The 19,809-nt window shown below is 40.1% G+C and overlaps 1 protein-coding gene across 12 annotated transcripts in view; it reads left to right on the forward strand.

Annotated features, from left to right (window-relative positions):
- The window catches only part of MICAL3 (microtubule associated monooxygenase, calponin and LIM domain containing 3), a 166,621-nt gene that overhangs the window by 85,124 nt on the left and 61,688 nt on the right, over positions 1 to 19,809 (forward strand). For 8 of the 12 annotated variants that reach the window (XM_063359212.1, XM_063359149.1, XM_063359125.1 and 5 more), the window contains exons 19-24: positions 147 to 251; positions 2,729 to 2,836; positions 5,506 to 5,613; positions 6,288 to 6,474; positions 9,428 to 9,516; positions 10,679 to 10,766. In XM_063359212.1, coding sequence (XP_063215282.1) covers positions 147 to 251; positions 2,729 to 2,836; positions 5,506 to 5,613; positions 6,288 to 6,474; positions 9,428 to 9,516; positions 10,679 to 10,766 — 685 coding nt within the window. The remainder of the gene's footprint in view (positions 1 to 146; positions 252 to 2,728; positions 2,837 to 5,505; positions 5,614 to 6,287; positions 6,475 to 9,427; positions 9,517 to 10,678; positions 10,767 to 19,809) is intronic. The other 4 variants (XM_063359221.1, XM_063359193.1, XM_063359202.1 and 1 more) reach the window with 2 other exon arrangements.

Raw genomic sequence — 19,809 nt, forward strand, 5'->3', positions numbered from 1 at the left:
ATAAATAAAAACAGTCTTACATGGGAGCTCCTCTTACTGTTCTGCATGTGAATTTCATACCTTTTTGTCTCGCATTTCAGTGTCTATTCCTTTTGGGGGCTTTCTTTGCTGGTTTGTTTACTTCCTCCTCCTTCCTCATCTCACAGAGATCTCCTCGTTTATTTTCTGATGACCAAGTGCCTGAGAATGTTGAACAAAGGGCATGTCAGCTAGCTGCCCTCCTGGAGTCCAGACCTGCAGTGAGGCATCAGGTGACTACAGCCCTGCCTATCTGGTGTCCAGTGTGGGATTCTGGGTACCGGTGACATCTGGGGTCAGAGGGATAGAAAAAGTCACCAAAATACGATGACCATTGCTGTACAGTCATGTGGTTAAAAAGACACAGTCAAGTCTATTTTGTGTAGTATTTTTATCCTGCTTGCCAGTTCTTAACTGTCTCCTTGTTTGATGAATGGCAATGTTTCTGTTTCTCGAAACACAATAAGGTAAAAAACAGCCTCCAAACTTCAGAGTACATGCTGAAAACCAGCTGCACTCCAGATAAAATCATCTCACAGTGGTTGTTTACCAGTCAGTTGCTTACAAATTTTACTTGCTTCTGGAAGCAGAACATTCACATTTTCCAAGCCTAATTCCTGGCTCTGAAGTACTACTTTTGTGTCCATACTTCCTGTATACTTATTTCCAACGGTAGAGTTGGCAGCTTGTGCAGATTTTCTTTGATTCCAGTGTACGCTTCTGTTTTGGTTTGGTTTTGTGCTTAATTTTCTCTCCCGTGTGTCGTCTTTGGCATATGGGAGCATGCCAGTTTGAACAGCGGTTTCTTTAGCTTCTAGTTGCTTGCTCCAGTCTCTGTTTTCAGTTATCTTCAATGGCATTTGGCAAACTGGAGAGTGCTTTTGGAAAACACCATCTACATAAGTGATTTTTTCATAACTTATTGTTTTGAGTTCACCATCCAAAATCAAGTTCTCTTCTTGGGCTGGAGTATAAACAATCCCAGAACTTTTGCTGGTGGGCATAACTTTTCCAAGCCATGTCAAAAGGAAATTTATAACATTTAGGTTACTTTCAGTTGCTGTTCTTTTGGGGATGCTGTCTTTGCTGATAATTAAAGTCAGTGAAACTGTTCTCGAGGAAAGAAGAGTGAACCTTTGGCTGGATTTGGGGTAGAATTTGGGCACACAGAAGACTGGGTAAGAAGACTAATTTCAACATATTAACATCCATTTGTTTATGGGTAACACAACTGAAGATGTTAGGCATAATCCAAGGACAGCGTGCTCACGTGCGTTTCCTTATTCAGTTGGAATAATGATACAGAAATGAACATCTAGACCAAAACATCTTGTTCCTACCTTTTATGTTGCGGTCTAGTACTTTTAAGCTCCTTTTGAGGGTGGAAGAGATTAAGAGCATTACAATGCAAAGACAGAAATTATTTTTGAAACTAATTTACGCATAGTGCAGAATTAAGGAGCAGAGAAAATATAAGGGAGATGGAGAACACAAAGTAGAGGTAGGATAAAGTGGGTAGGGCAGAGAGGAAAAAGAGGAACACTGCAGGCAATGGTAGATTATGATGTGGGATTTAAGGGAAGAAAAGAAAAGTAGAGCAGTAAGAGAAAGAAAGCTTAGCAAAGAAGCATATTTTCAGAAAAGAAATTTGATTAAATGTTGATGATCTTAAGTACAGAAAATCTGTGTATAAAATAGTTATATTTCATTAAATTGGGGAAATTGTGAAGGCCAAGCTGTTTTGCATTTTGTCCAGTAGATTTAATCTTGAGACTAGGCTATTCTAAGTGGCTAGAAATAGCTATTTTTGTGGGTCATGCAGCTATGTGACTCTTATTTTTCCTTTTTATAATAGAAAACAGAACTTTCTTGAAAAAGGGTCAAATTTTGGAAATATGCATAATTTCTCTTTCCAGATTACATTTTCTAGGAATGCACAGTTTCTACCAGCACTATTTGTCTGATACTTCCAGCTATTGTTTTTTTTCCTGTTTATGTTAAGTGTTTCTTGGGAGATAGCTATAACGAGCCATGGAGATAATGAGGGGTATGTTGGAAGACCAAATCTCAGGTTCTCCTGTGAGGAGCTAGTTTCAGAAGGATGCAGATCCTCAGTTTGGGATTTATTGCTTGACATTTGATAAGCAAGAGTAGCAGATTGTTTTATATTGTTTCATTCTTTGTAGTGTGATGTTTCCAATCTGCTTACAGTAAAGTTTAGGTTGGAAATTTGCTGCTAATTACTGGCAATGCTTACAAGTTAATTTCCTTCTCTTCCATCCCTAAGGAGAGCAGGCTTTTTGGTTTATATAGTTAAAATATAGAAGAGGTTTCACATGGCCTGAAGTACAGTCTTCGTGCCTTGGGCCAGTAATACAGAACAATGGGAGATACAGGTGGAAGAGCTGAGCAAATTGATTTGGGATCTTTGCCAGTGGCTTAGTAGGTTGGGTTACAGGAGGCTGGACATCTGTGGAAGTACGTAACTGCTTCCAAATGGTCCTAAATAACTTAAAACCTAATAAAAAACAAATTAAGCCTCACTAGGGAGAAAGTGAAGATACACTGGATATTTTCCTCCACGTTATCCTACAAGAGTCTTTAGGACAATTTTTTTGATGGTGGGCAGAAGGACCTGAGTTTTTTCATTTTCTCCTCTCTTCCCTCTGTAGCCATGTATGATTGCTTTGATTTTTATTTTATTTTTTAGCCTGAGACTGAACCGTCTCGCCGATTCTTTGTTGACCAGTGGGAGCTCTCCCTTAGCCTCCGTTCTTCTAATCGCCCTTCTTCACCTTCATCTGACTCTCTTCGACAGGTAGCATTAGCCTGAGCATTGCAAGGTGCACTCAGCTGTGTTCGCTTGCTGCACCCTGGTCCCACCAGCCAGGGACACACCACAAGAGATGGCTAGGCTTGCAATGCTTCACCTGCAGAATGGCAATGTCTGTGCATATTCATGCACAAATGAGAAGCCAGAAGCAGCCTGTGGCATAGCTTGGTTATTGTCATAAAGCTATAAAGCAGTTTGAAACTAAAAATGTTTAACGTTTGACGTAAATGAAAAGCTTGTGGTACATCTCACTCTCAAACGAGTCTTTTTGAGCACTGATAGTCCTGGCTTTGCAGTAAAGATTTCTTGTTTTGCTTGCTTCTTTTGTTGAGATCTTGGGCCAAACTATAGAACGCGTTTGTGCATACGTGCTTAATGGACAGTGTGAAATAAAAAGTACTTCGGCTTTCTGAAAAATCACTGAGAACTTGAACTAATTAACAGTTGTCATACATAAACACCAGGAACTTGGTTTAACCTAATCTGGAGTGGGTTCTATGCCCACTCTTGAAAATGTTGCAGAACGTTGTATATCTTTAAGGCTTTTGCCCATAGGAGGAAAGATAAAATGCTTCATTTAAGACCCAGTGTTAGGCCAGGTGTGATGTATAGGAAAAAAGCAAAACAAATCGGAAACGCAGAACCCCAAATCAAAAATTCATCAACTAATTTTCCCGCAGCAAATAGTCCAAGGTAACGTGAGTTAAGATTAGCATAATCACTTTTTAAGCATGGAACTTCATATGTGCTGATAGAAATTTAAAGATCCTGAAGCATCTGCAATTAAGGTTGGATGAAGGTTTCAAAGCAAACTTGTTCAGTGGAAACCTGGTTCAGCTAAAAGAAAAATTTTCCTGTGGAAAAGGTTGAACTGCCTTTTAAGAAAATTTAAAAAGCCTCAAAAGTTTCTGGTCTTTTAGAGGAAAATTGAAAACTCCTGGCCAGGTGATTATGGTTGTCAGTTAAAGATCAATGTTGAATGAAAGGAAGAAAGTTTTTCCAGTGGGCACCACTTTGAATGTAATATTTGACAAGATATGATGTATGACATTGAAAGGCAACTCTGCACGTATGTGTGTGCACACATTAGCTGAGGAAGAATATGGAACCTGGAAAATTTTGAAAGAAAAATGATGTGTTGTTTCTTGCATATATAAATACTGTGAGTGCTCTACATTTTGGGGTGGAATCAGTAGACAAGTAGAAGTTCTTTCTGGGTAGAAATAAACCCTCATTACTGCAGTGGCACAGAGCTTAAGGAATTGGGACTTCAGTGACGGCAGTGGTAATCTCTGATGGCTGAGCACTCCATTTTCAAAATCTTTTTCCCCAAAGTACCACCCGTTCTGTGGTGAATTTCAGTTTTTGTGGTGCTTCCTGCTGTTCTCATGTCTGAACATGTGAAGGTCTTACACATTCCTAAAAGGCTAATAACCACATGTGTGCAATTTATGCTGGTTTATTAGTTATGGGGAATAACTAGTGTGCTTCAAACAAGTTCTGCTATATGACTAAAGGGGTTTTGAGATACGACCTTAGTCCTGTCCTTCAGAATACTCGTATCTTTGGTATTTTACGCTTGCCAGAAGCTGGAGCGTCTCTCTTATGATCCTTCATTTCCTGAGGAGACTCCAGCTAGAAAAATTCATAATGCTTCTTAGTCTGGAAAAGGAAAATTGCTTGGCGTGCTCTTTGCTGCTCTGAGTCAAATACATGGCGTTTGCAGTGTGATTTTGCTAACAGGGATGTAACCACATAATTTTCTTAACCATGTAATTATTGCCAACGGTTGTAATTATTTCCTGTGAAAAACACTTCCTCTGCTGCTGCAGTGACTGAACTTGGCTGGCAAACACCCATTTTGTACCATCTAAAGTAACAGCCAACCTGCCTAGATTTACTGGAATATTGAAGGGGTTTTAGATATCCAAAGTTATGGAGTCAGTTAATACCCATGATGGAGAAAAGCCTAGTCATAAAGCCGTGATCACAGTTGAGCAAGTATATGTTCCAGATGTATGCAGGTATGGCTTTAGTGCATTGGATGAGGCTCTCACATCTTTTTTGATATAATCTTCAAATATAGCATTGGAAGAATTCACATTTTTTGAATCACTACGAGTTCCTCAGTTAAGGATTTCTCCCTGCTCTGAATGCTCTGTAAATGAATTCTTTCCAGTTGCTAAGCATATAAACATGCTGTTGTGATCAACATGTTGCATTAGACTATGTAACATGTCTTCTAAAATATCTTTGTTTCTGATGCCAATTTTACCTGCAACCTAAAATCTTAACCTGTATTTGGCCTCGTCTTTGAGAAGTGTCTATGCTTAGGTTTCCAGGTGCAAAATACCCCACAAGCAAGAGTAAGATCTGCTTTCTTCATCATCATAGTATTTCTAGAGCACTTAGACAATGCAAAATGCAAGGAGCCTTTTCCATTGTTACAGTTGACCCTGGACTGTAGTGGTGACTTCTGATGACACTAGCTTTGCTATTATTACTTGTCACTTCATATTGTCCACTGTCTTGGCATGATTTGACCTCTCTGCACCTTTTCACCACCTAACCTATTATAATTTTAGTCATTTTTTTAATTTGATTTTTTTTCCCTTTTCTCACTGCCCTATTGTTTTATTCCATCCATCTGGTAGAAGTATATAAAGATGTACACAGGCGGAGTGAGCTCATTGGCTGAGCAGATAGCCAATCAGCTTCAAAGGAAAGAGCAACCCAAAACCCTTCTAGACAAGAAGGAACTGGTAAGACGATGTACAGAAGATGATGCGTGTTTGTGATTAGATGTACTGTAGATCTGAAGTATTGTGAGTGTGCAGTTGTTTCTACCACTGATGGAATCTGTTGTAGCTTTGTGAAAGACTTCACTTCCCTTTCTCTATCCACCCTCACTCTTGTCCTCATTTTCCTTGCAAAATGTTTTAATCGAACCTCAGTGTCCAAGAGTTCTGCATATATATTTGAGAAACTGCTTGTCGTATTTATGAAGATGTGTTTGATCCACTGGGGCTACTTCTGCATTATTATTTTCTGGAGGTGCTGCTGATTTTAATAATGTAGGTCTAAGAACTGCTGTTTGAGGGTTTCTAATGGTTTTGGCTTTCCATCGTATGCCTCCTTCAGTCATTTATTTCAAGGTCATCATTAATAGTACTGGTGTCTGCTCTTCCATCGAGAGTTTAGCTTATTCCTGACATATGTAGGCATGACATCCTAGGACCACCTTCCCTGGACAATAAGGTTAGTTTCTGATGCCCTGGTTAAACCTGTCAAATGTGTCCAAGAACTGTACCATCCATGTGGGAAAAACTACAGCATCCAGATGCTCCTGTATCCACATAAATGAAGAGATAATATGACCATACAGTCTTGGTGAGGCTGGACACACACAAATTTTGCCATGCCTATTTCTGTCTAGGGCTCACTCAAAAAGGAGTTCCCCCAAAACCTGGGAGGCAGTGATGTCTGTTACTTCTGCCGCAAGCGAGTCTATGTGATGGAAAGACTGAGTGCTGAAGGCAAGTTCTTCCACCGCAGTTGCTTCAAGTGTGAATACTGTGCGACAACTCTGCGCTTGTCATCTTATGCCTATGATATTGAAGATGGTAAGAGAAATTGCCTTTTTGTCTGAATTCTCTTAACTGTACTGGAAGTCAATCTAGTGATTTCACTGCTTTCTTTGCTTAAAAATTATTTGGTGAAGCTAGGGAAGAGAGTAACTTCTGTTCCAAAGACACCATCTCTGAAATTGTTGAAACTATGTGGATTTCCTGTGGACTGGTCATGCCGACAGCAGAATAACTGAGCTGTTAGGAATTAATATAACATAATAACAGCTGCTAGAATGCAAAGAAACAAATAGTAGTTGGGGGCTTTAAGAGGCTTTAGAGGCTGACTTTGAAGGCTAGACCATGAGGAAACTCCTTAGTTATTTAACACTAAGAATAGAGAGAACTACATTAATTAACAGAATAACACAATAAGAGAAATTAAGAGAGAATAACGCATTGAGGACAAATGCAGTCAGCTTTTGCTGCTTGAAGACATCATGACTGTCCAACTCCATATGTTTATTTTAGATGTACTAAAATAGGAACTTTATAATCAGGGGCTGTGATAATAGCTCATTACAGACTAAGTTCTCATTATATAGCAAAAATTGAGCATCAAAGTTGAGTAGAGGTAAGTCAGTGTTATATACAGAGAGAAATTGTTGTTGTAGTAGTTAATGAAGATTCAGTAGTGATCCTTGTCTTCTGTATCGGACAGACTGAGGAGGAAGGAATATGATTACAAAACTTGCTGATGACTCAGTTAACAGAATCTAAGAATGCTAAGAATTTAGGGAAGCTTCAGAAATACCTGACAAATCTGAGAAACCAGACAATATGGCAGCAGGTGAAACTCAAAATTTATCAACAAAGTGTGCATATTGAAGCTAATAATTTGAAATCAGACATCACTTGTTAATAGTAATCTCCTCCTAAGAGTAGCAATGTATTGCATTCTTTGCTTGAGCAATGATTGGCAGAAATTTCACAATTTCTGAAGAAAAAAAAGAGAAAGTATCTCAGATAAACCTTTATTTATATCAGCAGGTGTGACTTTATTTTCTATTATCTTTACTCCTCTCTCAATAGGAAAATATGTGCAAAATGATGATGTAGAAACTAAAATAACAGGAAAAAAGTGTTAGTACCAATAGTTTTCCCTACTCATTGAGTCAAAGACGAAGTAAAAATTATAAACTGATATGCCACAGGATGAAACTGCACAATATTCTACTGCAGATTAAAATGTTATAAAATTTAGAGGTATCTACTGCATGTAGCTAGGAAGAAGGTTTTTGCATATACTCAGTAGACTAACCACCATGGAAACACCATCCAGGCTTAAGGGGCAAAACCCCAAAATTATGTATTGATGATGCATTATAGAATGACTTTAAGAAATGGACTTGCTCAGTCACGAAGAGTTGAGGAAACTTAGAATCATCAAACACATCTCCCAGTAAGGAACAGAAAACCCATTATTACTTGGCCTGAAGGTCAGCAGACTTGGCATGCGAGTTTAAAGGGGCCAATAATAATTTTGAAATCAACATCTAAAAGTAAAAGCTTCCTCCGTAATCAAAATCAGGGAAAAAGCATTTTTTTGAGCACTGCTGTTATTTTGGGTGTTCACAAATAACTGAATATCTGATTATATGATTAGTAATAACAGACTGAGCTCTTCTCTCAGCTATATGAGCTGAAACAGTTTTTGCCACCAGATTTAGTGATTCCCTCTGCCAGCAAGCTTATGTATGTATTTATGGGCAGATAGTTCTCAATAAAACAAACACAAAGCTTGGAGTTTCAGGACACTTACAGCATTGATTCTGAAATGTTATTACATGCATAACAGTTGTGTATGTATATGAAGCAGATAGGGCCAAACAGAAATATGCGGTAAAACATCTAATCTAATAATTGTGAAATTTTAGCTTATATTTTATTCTGGGTTTCATTTGAGAGAAAAAATAACAAAGCTATGAATGCATCATTGCCATTCATCTAGCTGTTTGGAATGATGAGCATTCTGCAACATTCTGCAGTCAGTGTCTGGTTTTAGGCTTCAAAGTCTGAGAATTTTTTTCTAAGAGCTTTTCTGTTGTTGCTCTTCTCAAATAATTTGAAAGAGCAATTTTTGGAAAGAGCAAATATTAAGAAATGTTTATTTAAGCAGAGACTTCTGAAAAGATAGGGTTTGTCACTTTTCCATCATAAACAAAGCATTGTGCAAATACCAGCCCAGAAAAACTAGAGGAAGGGGCAAAGGTCAGAATATAGGTTTGAAATGCATTAGCAAAGTTGTAGGCATAGGATAGCAGTAGGGGATGCTATGGGCTGTGTAAACCAAGCAGGATATACTGACAGCTGTACATTGAAAGATAATTATGTGCCATCCATTTGCTGCTATTATTTGTATTGTGGTATTACTAGTGCTGCTTTGGCTTCCTGACAGTGTTTAGATACTGGTGAAAATCCATGTAGACTTCTGGGGTGTTACTAAACCAGTGGTATCACAAAAGGTCTTAATTGTGAAAATAATCAGTAGTTGATTGTCCTTTTCACAAGTAGCCACTGTGCATTTTAGAGATGGTTCTTTGGGAGTTAACGCTGTCCTCTCCCACTTTCCTCTGCTGGTTGTATTCATTCTTGCTTTTTCCAAAAGTGCTTCTGCCAGCTTTTCATGTGATGATTTCTTTGTTCCTCACACACTGCCGCATTGTTAGCATGTGATACCACACAAGCCTCACAGCTTTGCTTTGGTGTTTGATAGGATTTTAAACTAAATGGCTGTCAGGCACCCAATGGAAAGGAGGCTAGTTAGGAGGGGGAGAGAGGAGGGCTGGAGTTAAAAAACTTCAGATAGCGTTTGCTTCCATGTATAGTGAATAAACTAGGTGGAGCAACGGGAATGGCAGCAGAAAATAAGTTGCAGTGAGATGGACAGTTATATTGTGCTAAACTGCTGTGTTCTCATTGCTGACCATCATTTGCGTTTTATCTGCAGGTAAATTCTACTGTAAGCCTCACTACTGTTACCGACTCTCTGGTTATGCTCAAAGGAAGAGGCCAGCAGTGGGTCCTCTGTCAGAAAAGGTAACTCATTATTTTCATTTAAGATGTCATGTTAATAGGTTTTGGTTCCGAACATTGAAAAAGTAAATATGCTGGGTTTTTTTTTCCAGAAAGTAGAAAAAATCGGAGTGCACTGAGTTGCTTTCTTATGTTGTGAGATCTTGCAGCTCTATAAATTTTATTTAATAGCGGTTCCTTTAATTGCCACTTTTCTTTTCATGGTTCCTTTATAAAATAATGTACCGTCCCATTCAGAACAGGATTTTGATTTGTTTTCTGGTCAGCTGAAATATTTATGCAGTCCATGCAGAGAACAAATGAATTATATTACCAGTTTTGGTTTTGCTTTGTTTCTCCATATTTTTTCTTAAGATGAAACAATTATTTGCATTTCCTTTGAAACATGAAGTTCTACCCCCCTTGCATAGGTGCTATGAAGAAGACCTGTCTTCATTTCTGAAGGTTTTCTGTGTGTTAATGGAAGCCTGCATGGAAAGAAAGGATATCCCTTTTCCTATACTATTGTAATGGAAGCATTTATGCTTTAAATATAGGATCAAGACACACTGTGTAATACAGAAAAGTCTCCAAGCTTTTGTCATTACTATCTAAGGCATTTAATTTGTCTCCTCCACAGTATTTTTGCAAACTGTTTGAGTAAACTATATGGTAGTCTCTAAACACATTCTGTTATTATGCTTGCATGCTACGAACTGCCCTTCCCCCTTAAATTATATTTTCCTTTGTGGTAGTGGTGGTTCTTGTCTTTCTGCCTTTTCTGCCTGTTTCTCAATATATGCTAAAGCTGTACTTCTTTTTTTTTTTTTTTTTTTTTTTTTTTTTTTTTGGAAGGCTAAGGGATCCATCCCAATATTTGTGCCATACTTCCTGCCAAAAATAAAGACTAAAAATGGTACTAGTTTTATTTCCCAGATGAGCAGACTTGACTTTCTTGGATATCCAGCTTGTTTTTCAGAGCTTTAATAAAGCCATAAATTGAGCAGGAACATACTTGGTTCAGGCCTTGCCTTACGTGATGATTAAGGTGTATCTTAATTGCAAGAGGGATGGCTTCTGAGTTCAACGTGTTCAGTACTTATAGCCTCACATGGAAAAAAAAAAAAGAGTATTGCTGAGTCATTTCAATTTTAATATGAATTTAATTTCCCCCACGTTCTTGCAGGACACCAAAGGACCTCTGCAGGACGCCATGGCAAGTGATGGAAGTGGACGGGCAAATACCATCTCCGCCTCAGCAGAGAGGGCCCCAGGTAGCTCCGCTTCCTTCTTTAGCAGGGTGGTGCAGTACTCTCTTGGCCTCTTTGACAGAGTTAGGGTGGCAAGCCAGCGCCTGCAAAGCACAGTTTCCTCGATTGGGCACCACGTAGCCCAGAACCCTTTGGACTCCTTTTTCATGTGTCAGCTGATGGCTTTTGGGGTTCCCTTTCTCTATGTCCAGTCAGAAGTTCTCATGCAGATCCTAGGGGAGTTCTGTGGGCAGCCTGCTGACCAGTAAGAACTACTGTGACCCAACTTTATAAGCTGTATAATTTGTGTGATTTTTGGGGTGCTGTGTGAATTTCGTGTGTTATGTGAAAGTCTCAATATATTATTTTGCACTGTGGCTTTGGGGCCTAGATGTTCTCGGTCCTTTCAAGGACGTTATCCAAAAGAATTGCAGGAAAACACAGATGTTCAGTTGAGGGTCTCCTCTGAGTGGGCCTGGTTAAAGAGCCCTGGTCTGTAATGTATGCGGCTCAGCGTTAGTGAAGTTAAAAGTTCTATTGATGCACTGGAATAACTCTCAAACTGGATTTCTGTGTTTGCCTGAATTCTGGGTGTGGTTTCTTGTTCTCCCAAGCTTCTCTTCATTAATCTGGTACTTGAATGGGAAAGATCCCATTATCTCTGGATTGTCTCTCTTGTGGAATTCTGGGTGTCTCTGACAGTTAATGGGATCGGATTCCTTAAACCCCTTGAATTTCATGGTGCTGGCGGGTCATGGTGCTCTTCCCTCACTGCCAGAATCTGTGCTGCTCCTAGCCATGGCTTTGGGAGTGGGGTGGTGAATGTGTATGTCTTGCTGTGAAGTAGTTTTGCCTTTTAACTTGAAATTCTAATTCCTTCTAACACGGGAGAAGTGTCTGTGCTACAAATGCTCGTTTGCCCAGCCCTGAAGTGCTCATTTAGTGACATCAGAAAAAGGAAGAGATTTGATTCCTAGTATCTGTTCCAGAACACTATGGATAAACTAAATCAGCTGCTTTTAGAGAGAGAACATACTTAGAGCAACACTCTCAAGAAAAGAATATTTTCACAGTGCTAGCTGAGAAAAGACCTTAACAACATATAGGCAAAAAAAATCATAGAATCTTCATGGTTGGAAGGGACCTTTGAGATCATCCAGTCCAACCATACACACACAAAAAAACCCCCTACAATCTCTGTCACTAGAGCATGCCCTGAAGTGCCAAATCTACACGTTTCTTAAATACCTCTAGGGATGGTGACTCAACCATCTCCCTGGGCAGGCTGTTCCAGTGCCTGACCACTCTTTCAGTAAAGTAATTCTTCCTAATATCTAATCTAAACCTCCCCTGCCGCAGCTTCAGACCATTTCCTCTGGTCCTGTCATTATTCACCTGGGAGAAGAGACCAACACCCACCTCCCTACAACCTCCTTTCAGGTAGTTGTAGAGGGCAATGAGGTCTCCCCTCAGCCTCCTCCTCCAAACTAGACATGCCCAGCTCCCTCAGCCTCTCCTCATATGACCTGGTCTCCAGACCCCTCACCAGCCTGGTAGCTCTCCTCTGGACACGCTCCAGCACTTCCATGTCCCTCTTGTACCGAGGGGCCCAGAACTGAACACAGCACTCGATGTGAGGCCTCACCAGTGCCGAGTACAGAGGCACGATCACTTCCCTGCTCCTGCTGGCCACGCTATTCCTGATGTAAGCCAGAATGCTGTTGGCCTTCTTGGCCGCCTGGGCACACTGCTGGCTCATATTCAGCTGGCCGGCCACCAGCACCCCCAGGTCCTTTTCTGCTGGGCAGCTTTCCAGCCACTCTTCCCCAAGCCTGTAGCGTTGCTTGGGATTGTTGTGACCGAAATGTATGTAGGACCAGGCGCTTGGCCTTATTAAACCTCATACAATTGGCCTTGGCCCATCGATCCAGCCTCTCCAGGTCCCTCTGTAGAGCCTTCCTACCCTCAAGCAGATCAACTCTCCCACCTAGTTTGGTGTCATCTGCAAACTTACTGAGGGTGCACTCAATGCCCTCATCCAGATCATTGATAAAGAAATTAAACAAAACTGGCCCCAAAACTGAGCCCTGAGGGACACCACTGGTGACCGGCCGCCAAGAGGATTTCACCCCATTAATCACAACTCTCTGGGCACGGCCATCCAGCCAGTTTTTAACCCTTTTTTCATGCTTTTGTTTGACTTTATGTATTATTCTTACAAGTTTTTCTAAGATGTAACTGAATGCAGTCCAACAGAAATTTATTCTTAGTGTGTGCAGTTGATTCTCGAAGTGTGGTTACTTGCACAGTTTCCTCTGTTGTTTGTGGAATTTCCATATGACAAAATGGAGGAAAGGCAAAAGGTATGAAAGAATGACCTTTGCAAAATGCTGTGGACAGATGGAAAAATGACAGCATTTTTTCTGCAACTGAATAGACTTAAAATTGCTTTCTCTAAAAGTGAAGAGATTTTTTTTTTAATTTTTTTTTTTAAAAGCTGGAACATATTCCTTAATATGGATGGAAAAAGTATTTCTTGGAGCATAGGGCATCTGATGTGAGAATAAGGTGGTTTATGGAGTGAAACTATTGGTGATGAGAAGTGGAAGAATAGAGTTTAGCTATATATATCAATTAGTTTATCAAAGCAATTGCTGGCAGAAGGTCTCCTTCCTCTGATGTAGTCCTTTCAACTGATCAAATTTACTCATTCTTATAAATAAGCATTCAGTAAATAGCATCTAAGAGAACACTAAGTAGAGCAAGCAATAGGCCATGGTTTGCTAGAAACTTCTATAAATCAACTATAAATGAGGTGTTTCCATCTCTTCTTATGTAGTGGTGGCACAGTCCTGTAGCAGAACTGTGGTATTTCCAGAGGAGTAAAACAGGACACCATTTTATCAAATGGCAAAACTTGAAATCTAGGGCTCCTTCTGTTTGCTTTCTGGTTTTCTAAAGCAGTGTATAACTGTAGCATCATTTTTAGAGCTTTTGGACCTCTTAAAGCTTTATTCGAACATGCTCAGCTTAGCTGGGTCAAGCTAGGTAATCTTTAAGGCAGTGTATTGTGGTGCATTCTTATGTGTGCATGACAGAAGTACATTTAATGGTGGAAGAGTGAGCAGTGCCTCTGCCATTCTCCCCCTTTCTGCTAGAAAAATACCACTAGTGTCTGTGATTTGATTGTGAAGTAGTTTCTAAGTATCTCTTACAACTACTGGCTTAACAATGGTTAAGAAGTGGGAGGAGGCTAAATGCAATGTACTTTAAAAGCAAGACACAGTGTCACTAAAGGCAGGTCAGTTCTCTGTAGTGTTACAGTCATGTCCTGTAGGTACCTACCTTTAGCTCCTGTTCTTGCTGGGTAGGTAGGTCAGGAAACCTGTGATGTGTTTACAGTTACATATGGCTTGAAAAAAACAAAACAAACCCTTTTGAATTACCAAGCTTGATAATACAGTGGAAGAATAGGATATTATTCCTGTGTAATTAAAAAGAGTCTATAAGATTACATCTCAGTATAACTCATGACTTTGAACTATCTGCTTTCTTGCAATTTATTAAATTGTCCGTTTAAGAAACTATAGACATTCTGCTTTCACTGTAGACAAATGCCTTGAGTGAAAACATGGCTGAGATGGAGATAGATGCAGAGCTCTGTTTCCAAGGCTGCACTTCATGTATCTGGTAGACTCATCTAATACAGGTCATACATCTGAAAATGTTTGACCTCCCTTAAGTCAAATGCCACCAAATGAAATCTGGCAGCAGCAATTTCAGACCTTTAGGTCTGAGCCGATCCTCAGTAGTGAGGTAGATCTTGATGTGGAGTCTAAGTTGCCTATAAATGATTAAGTAAAAAAAAAAAGTATAAAGTATAAAATGCACAGGTTTGATGTCTGATGGAGATGTAAAGATAGCTTAGAAGGCAAGAGGAAGGTGTAGAGCAGAAACATTAATTAAAGAATATACAAGAGAAAAACCCCGCTGTTCTTAAATTTTATACCTCTGAGTTAAATTGAGCCCTGAGTTAGCAAAGTGCTTGCTCAGTGAGCTTTGTGGTGACTTGCGCAAGGCCTGCTTTTTAGTTGCCATGGAATCCCAAATGGATGTAAATTGCATGGATTCTCCCCTTACACTCACACTGCCTCTTTTTCTATGCCGCCAGATCTGTCCTCTTCTTTTTTTAGCCAGGTTAATTCTTAAAATATATTCAACCACAAAATAATGTTCAGAAGGTTTGGTCAGCTGACGTAAGATTGGTCACAACAAGCACTTGTGATGTGTTACTAACCTGATTGGCATGTATTAACTTTTGCTAAAGATGTCAGTCCCACACTGGGTGGCTGCAGCATTAGCTGTCATTTAATGGATTTTCTGTCCCTTGTACTGTCACGATGATAGTTGCAGGGCACAATCTCTGATAAGCAAGTTGAGGTTTTTTCAGCAGTCAACTGGAATCACCCTTCTTGCGAAGGTTTTGCCTGGTTTGTCAGAGAGCCTGCGTGGCATCTTATGTGGTCGTTACCAGGGATGTTCCTGGGGAGGTTATGGGCAGAATAACTCTTGCAATATAGCTCAACCCTTGACTTTGGCAAGTGGCAACAAGCTTTTGAGTGATGGATGCCATTCTCTCCAGGGAAGGGAAGTTGGGGAAAGCTGTTACTGTGCTTTTGGTCCTGCTGAACTGTGGCATGTTTGTCGTAGATTCTGTAACCTTTCTCTGTACCCTGTCTGCCAGTTTTTTCCTCTATCTTCTGCATTTGCCTTTGTGCCAAAATTGCTGCTAATGCCAAGAGAAAAAAAATAATACTTTGCTTTTCAGCTGTCTGTCCCTTTGATAATCTGTAACTGCTGTGTCTTGAATTTTTAAATATTATTTACAGTACTTTTATGGTTTTAATGTTCTTTTAATGCAAATGCTGTTTTTCTGTTTGTTCTAAAGGTCTGTAAGAACGTATTTCTGAACTTTCAGCTCTTTCTTGACAGATGGACTTGGAACAGTCTTTACCCCTATCAGCTTTACGATAATGCTCCTTGGGGTGACTTTACCCAGTGATTTTTTGTTGTAAGATGTTTCCCATTTCAGGCTTGTGTTCTCACAGCAATGTGTCCCTATCGGGGGGGTGTGTGGTGTGTGTCCCTATCCCCTGTCCCTATCGGCAATAGGGAGTTCATAAAGGAAAGACCTGCTAGGGAAACTCATACTTCAAAATGTACAGCAATAAAAGGCAAGTCAAGAGATCTTTGCAGTAGTTACTTGCCCTGTGAAAGATTTAAGAAGCCAAATATAAGCCATAGTATGCAAAACTGACAAATGCAATACAAGGTAGAGGCACTAGGTCTTCTGCTTTTTAAAATTACAAAAATATATAGCGTATATGATATAGGTATGCAATATGAAAAGTTAAAATTCCTACTATGGATGTGCCTTAAGTGTTTTCAGGGAGCAATGTTCTGAGTAGACAGAGAGTAGACACAGTCTTCACAGTAGACTCTTAAACAAGTAATCTGTTGTATATACCAAGGAAAGCTGGACTTTACATGAGGAAGTTCTTTTGCTGACTTGGAGAGCTAGAAAAGGGTGGCTGCTTCCTCTAAATGCCATGCCCTTTAAATAAATTATCTGGGCCACATTTTCAAAAGGACCTTAACTGTCAGTGCGATTTTAGGGAATCTTTATGAATGTATCCAATATCACTCGCACGCAATTATTCTGTGTCTAACGAAGTACAAATACATTTTATATATATTTTTGTATATAAATAAGCTTCGTGTTCATAAACATTGCCTCTTTACACTTCTGTATACATGCCTTACTTGACGAAATGATTCAGCTCAAAGCAATACTGTTTGCTTGTGCAAACAAACATACCTTCATGAAATTCTCCGCTTGGTCACTGCTTTTCATTATTACTCACATTTGGGTTTTGTTCTTTTTTTAATTTGGTCTGTTTGAAACATAACATTACATCACAGAAGATAGCAGCAAACTAATTCTGTGACATCGTGTTCTGTTTGTGGTGCCTCCCTTTTAAACCACTGAACTGTGCGTTTAGAAACACATCCATATTCCAATTCCACCCCCTCCACCCTCCCCCCCCCCCCCCCCCCCCCAAAAAAAAAGGCAAAAAAGAAGTACATCCATATTTCAGGATGCACCACCAAATTGGAAGGAATGATAATTCCCTTATACTGTGCCTTGAATGTTGTCTGTTCTGTTTGGAGAAGCCATGGTGGTGTGTTTTGCAGGACACGGCACATGATACTGAGCCCTTCTATGGGGTTTCATACAACTCCAGAGAGATCTGATGCAAGATATATTTCTCTCTGCTGGAACATTTAAAAAAAAACTTAAGAACCAGACCCTGTATTTTTGGAAGCTGAGGAGAGTGTGTGGGTTGCCCGATTAGGACCAAGGTTCAGTGCCCAGTGAATCATAGCTTAATAGCAAGCCAGGAATCCCTGTTAGGATAAAGTGCTTGACTGTTCCTAGTCCATCATGTTCCTTGTCAGTGTTCTTATCAGGATTTGCACGGCTTTGGCGTAAAGGAAAGGAGAATGCTAAAGGACCAGCAATTTGAAGCCCAGAAAATTTGGGAAGGCAAAGGCATGATGGAAAGGTTATTTGTTGTAAAGAGTGGAGATGCAGCTGACCTGATAGACTTTCACTGAAAAAATCCTGAAAAAAGTTTTGGGGACCGAGGCAGGATATACAAAATAGCAATATGCTGAGTTTGTGCTCGTGGCTGGATCCTGCTAAGAACACTTTTTCTTGGGAGTAACTGGGCTCCCTATCCACCTTTTTCTCTAGCTTTCAGACCTGTAGACTTGTGGCACTGGAATATTTGTTTATTGTTTGTATGTGTATATTCTGAAGGGTGATATGAATTTTTCTGGGCACTTTAAGAGCTTCATTGAATGTTTTCGTGTTTTAGAAAAATAATATCAAGTTTGTGTGAAGGAGTTGGATTTTTTTAAATTGCAGAATTAAAATGTCTGAGAAGTGGAATCCAAGAAATGACCATTTTGAGATTGTTTCCCTCAGAGAAAAGGAGGGAGTGTGCATAAAATAAGCTTGGTGACAGATAATGGTCAAGTGAGATGATTAGTGCTCAGAAAGGCTTCATGTCTCCATTGTATAGCCTCTTTGAAGATTTTGATTTATGCAGTTGTTTTTAACCTGTTTTTGTTTTGGGTGTGTGTGTCTCTTTGAATTATGTAACACGTGGTTTTCCTGTTGCTGTGAAATCAAGACATTATTTGTTCAACTGTGTGAAATGATCAAGGGAATAAATTCCAAACAAACTTCAGGTTTCTGAGTTTTTCTTTGTCATCCCCCTTCTCCCTCCACTGGTTCCAGGTGAGGGATGCTGTGGGGGATACAGAGTTGGAGGAGAGTGGAGTGAATAGATCTGGCAAGCTCAAGTGTAAAAGACATTTTGGGGAGCTCCATGGCACGTGCTGTCTGTCACTGCAAAGTACCACTTTTTGGGCTGCTTCTGTATCGTGGGGTTTTTTTAAATGTTACTGTTGTGTTGTGGTTTGCTCAGAGTGCAGGGCATACACTGCACAGAGAGCACGACATATTGCTGTAGAAAACCTGTTAAACATCCCCCTGCTAAATATTCTACTGCTTTGGCAAAGTTGGCTTTGGACAGATGCGCTGTCAGTGTTGTGGCTTCACTGATTTATTTTCATCAATTTGGGAGGTGGTTTTGTGTGCCTTGCTGCAGGCCAGAGGTCTTTGGTGCACTCTGTAAGCAAGGCAGTGATACCCAGGTGTAAGGGGAGAGGAGGAACGTGGGCGAGGGCAAGTCAGCGATTGGGAACAGGGAAGCATAGCCTTTGCACGTGGTGTGACAGGTAAGGGTCTTGGCAGGATTTGGTTCCTCTTGTTGGTATAGCAGCAGCTGTGATGATGGGATGTTGCGGTGTGATGGAAAAGCAGAAAACGAGTAAATACAGAGCCTTGTAGCCAAATCCTGTGTGTCTTATGTTGTAGATGGACAGTTGTCTTAAGAGAATGGCACATGAGGAAATGACCTGCCTTCCTCAAGACTGTCAAGAGACTATTCTGTTATCCAGTCTGTAATCCACTGTGACAAACAGATGGAACTGGATCATAGTTTTGAGCTGCATTTTCCTGTTCTCAAAAAAATACTGGAGTAGTCTGCATTAGGAACTCATTCTGTGTCTCTTCTCCCATGCTTCTCATGCTGCCTACTGCACCATTGGCAATTAAAAGCTTGTAATAGCAGGTGACTTTTGAGAGTCTAGTTGTGAACGGTATGTCTTCTCTGTGGGCTTTATTTGGCCAGAGTAGTTACGTTTAAATGGTAGCTCACAGAACTGCAACTACAAACCAATTCTGTTATATGTAAGAGTTCCTTCTTTGGAGGAATGTAATCACTTTATGCCTTTGAAATTGTCTTTTATTTTTCTTTACCATGATCAGTAGTCCTCATTTAGAGGCTAAAATGGGCCTTTGGTTCTGAGAAAGAGCCATCAGCGTTCAGTGTAAAACTTCATGTGCTGGTGCGTGAACTAGAAATGTCGTTTTGATGCACCACTAGAACAGCCTCCACTGTTCTGTATCAGGAAAGCTGTTAACTTTGCAACTACATATATGGTCTTCAGAAACCAAATGTTTGTGACATGATTTTTTAACTAAAAAAAAAAAAAAAAAAAAAAAAAGGATGAAGGGAGGTACATCTCCTGAGCTCATCCCCACCAGAGGTGAAATCAGACTTCCTTGCTGTATCAGTATAGGAGACATTGTTTTCAGCTAAAACTTGGAGAAACCAGCTGTTTGTGTGATGGGAGAGCTGCCAGGCACTCTCACCTCATTCTCTTTGAAGTCTGTGCAGATGCCTCATACTTTCTGTGCCGGTGGTTCTTCTCTAGTCTCATAGCTTCTGGTGTTCTCTTGCTAATGCCTCCTGTGGGAAGAGTTGGGCCCTGTATCCTGCCCCACTGGATGGGAGAGGGGTGCTGCCAGGGAACTCCTTCCATGGCCCCGACACTCTAAAGTCACTTTTTGTTAAAGGCATTCTAGTTTTGT

This window comes from Chroicocephalus ridibundus, chromosome 1 (assembly GCF_963924245.1).
Source record: "Chroicocephalus ridibundus chromosome 1, bChrRid1.1, whole genome shotgun sequence".
NCBI classification, from domain to species: Eukaryota; Metazoa; Chordata; class Aves; order Charadriiformes; family Laridae; genus Chroicocephalus; species Chroicocephalus ridibundus.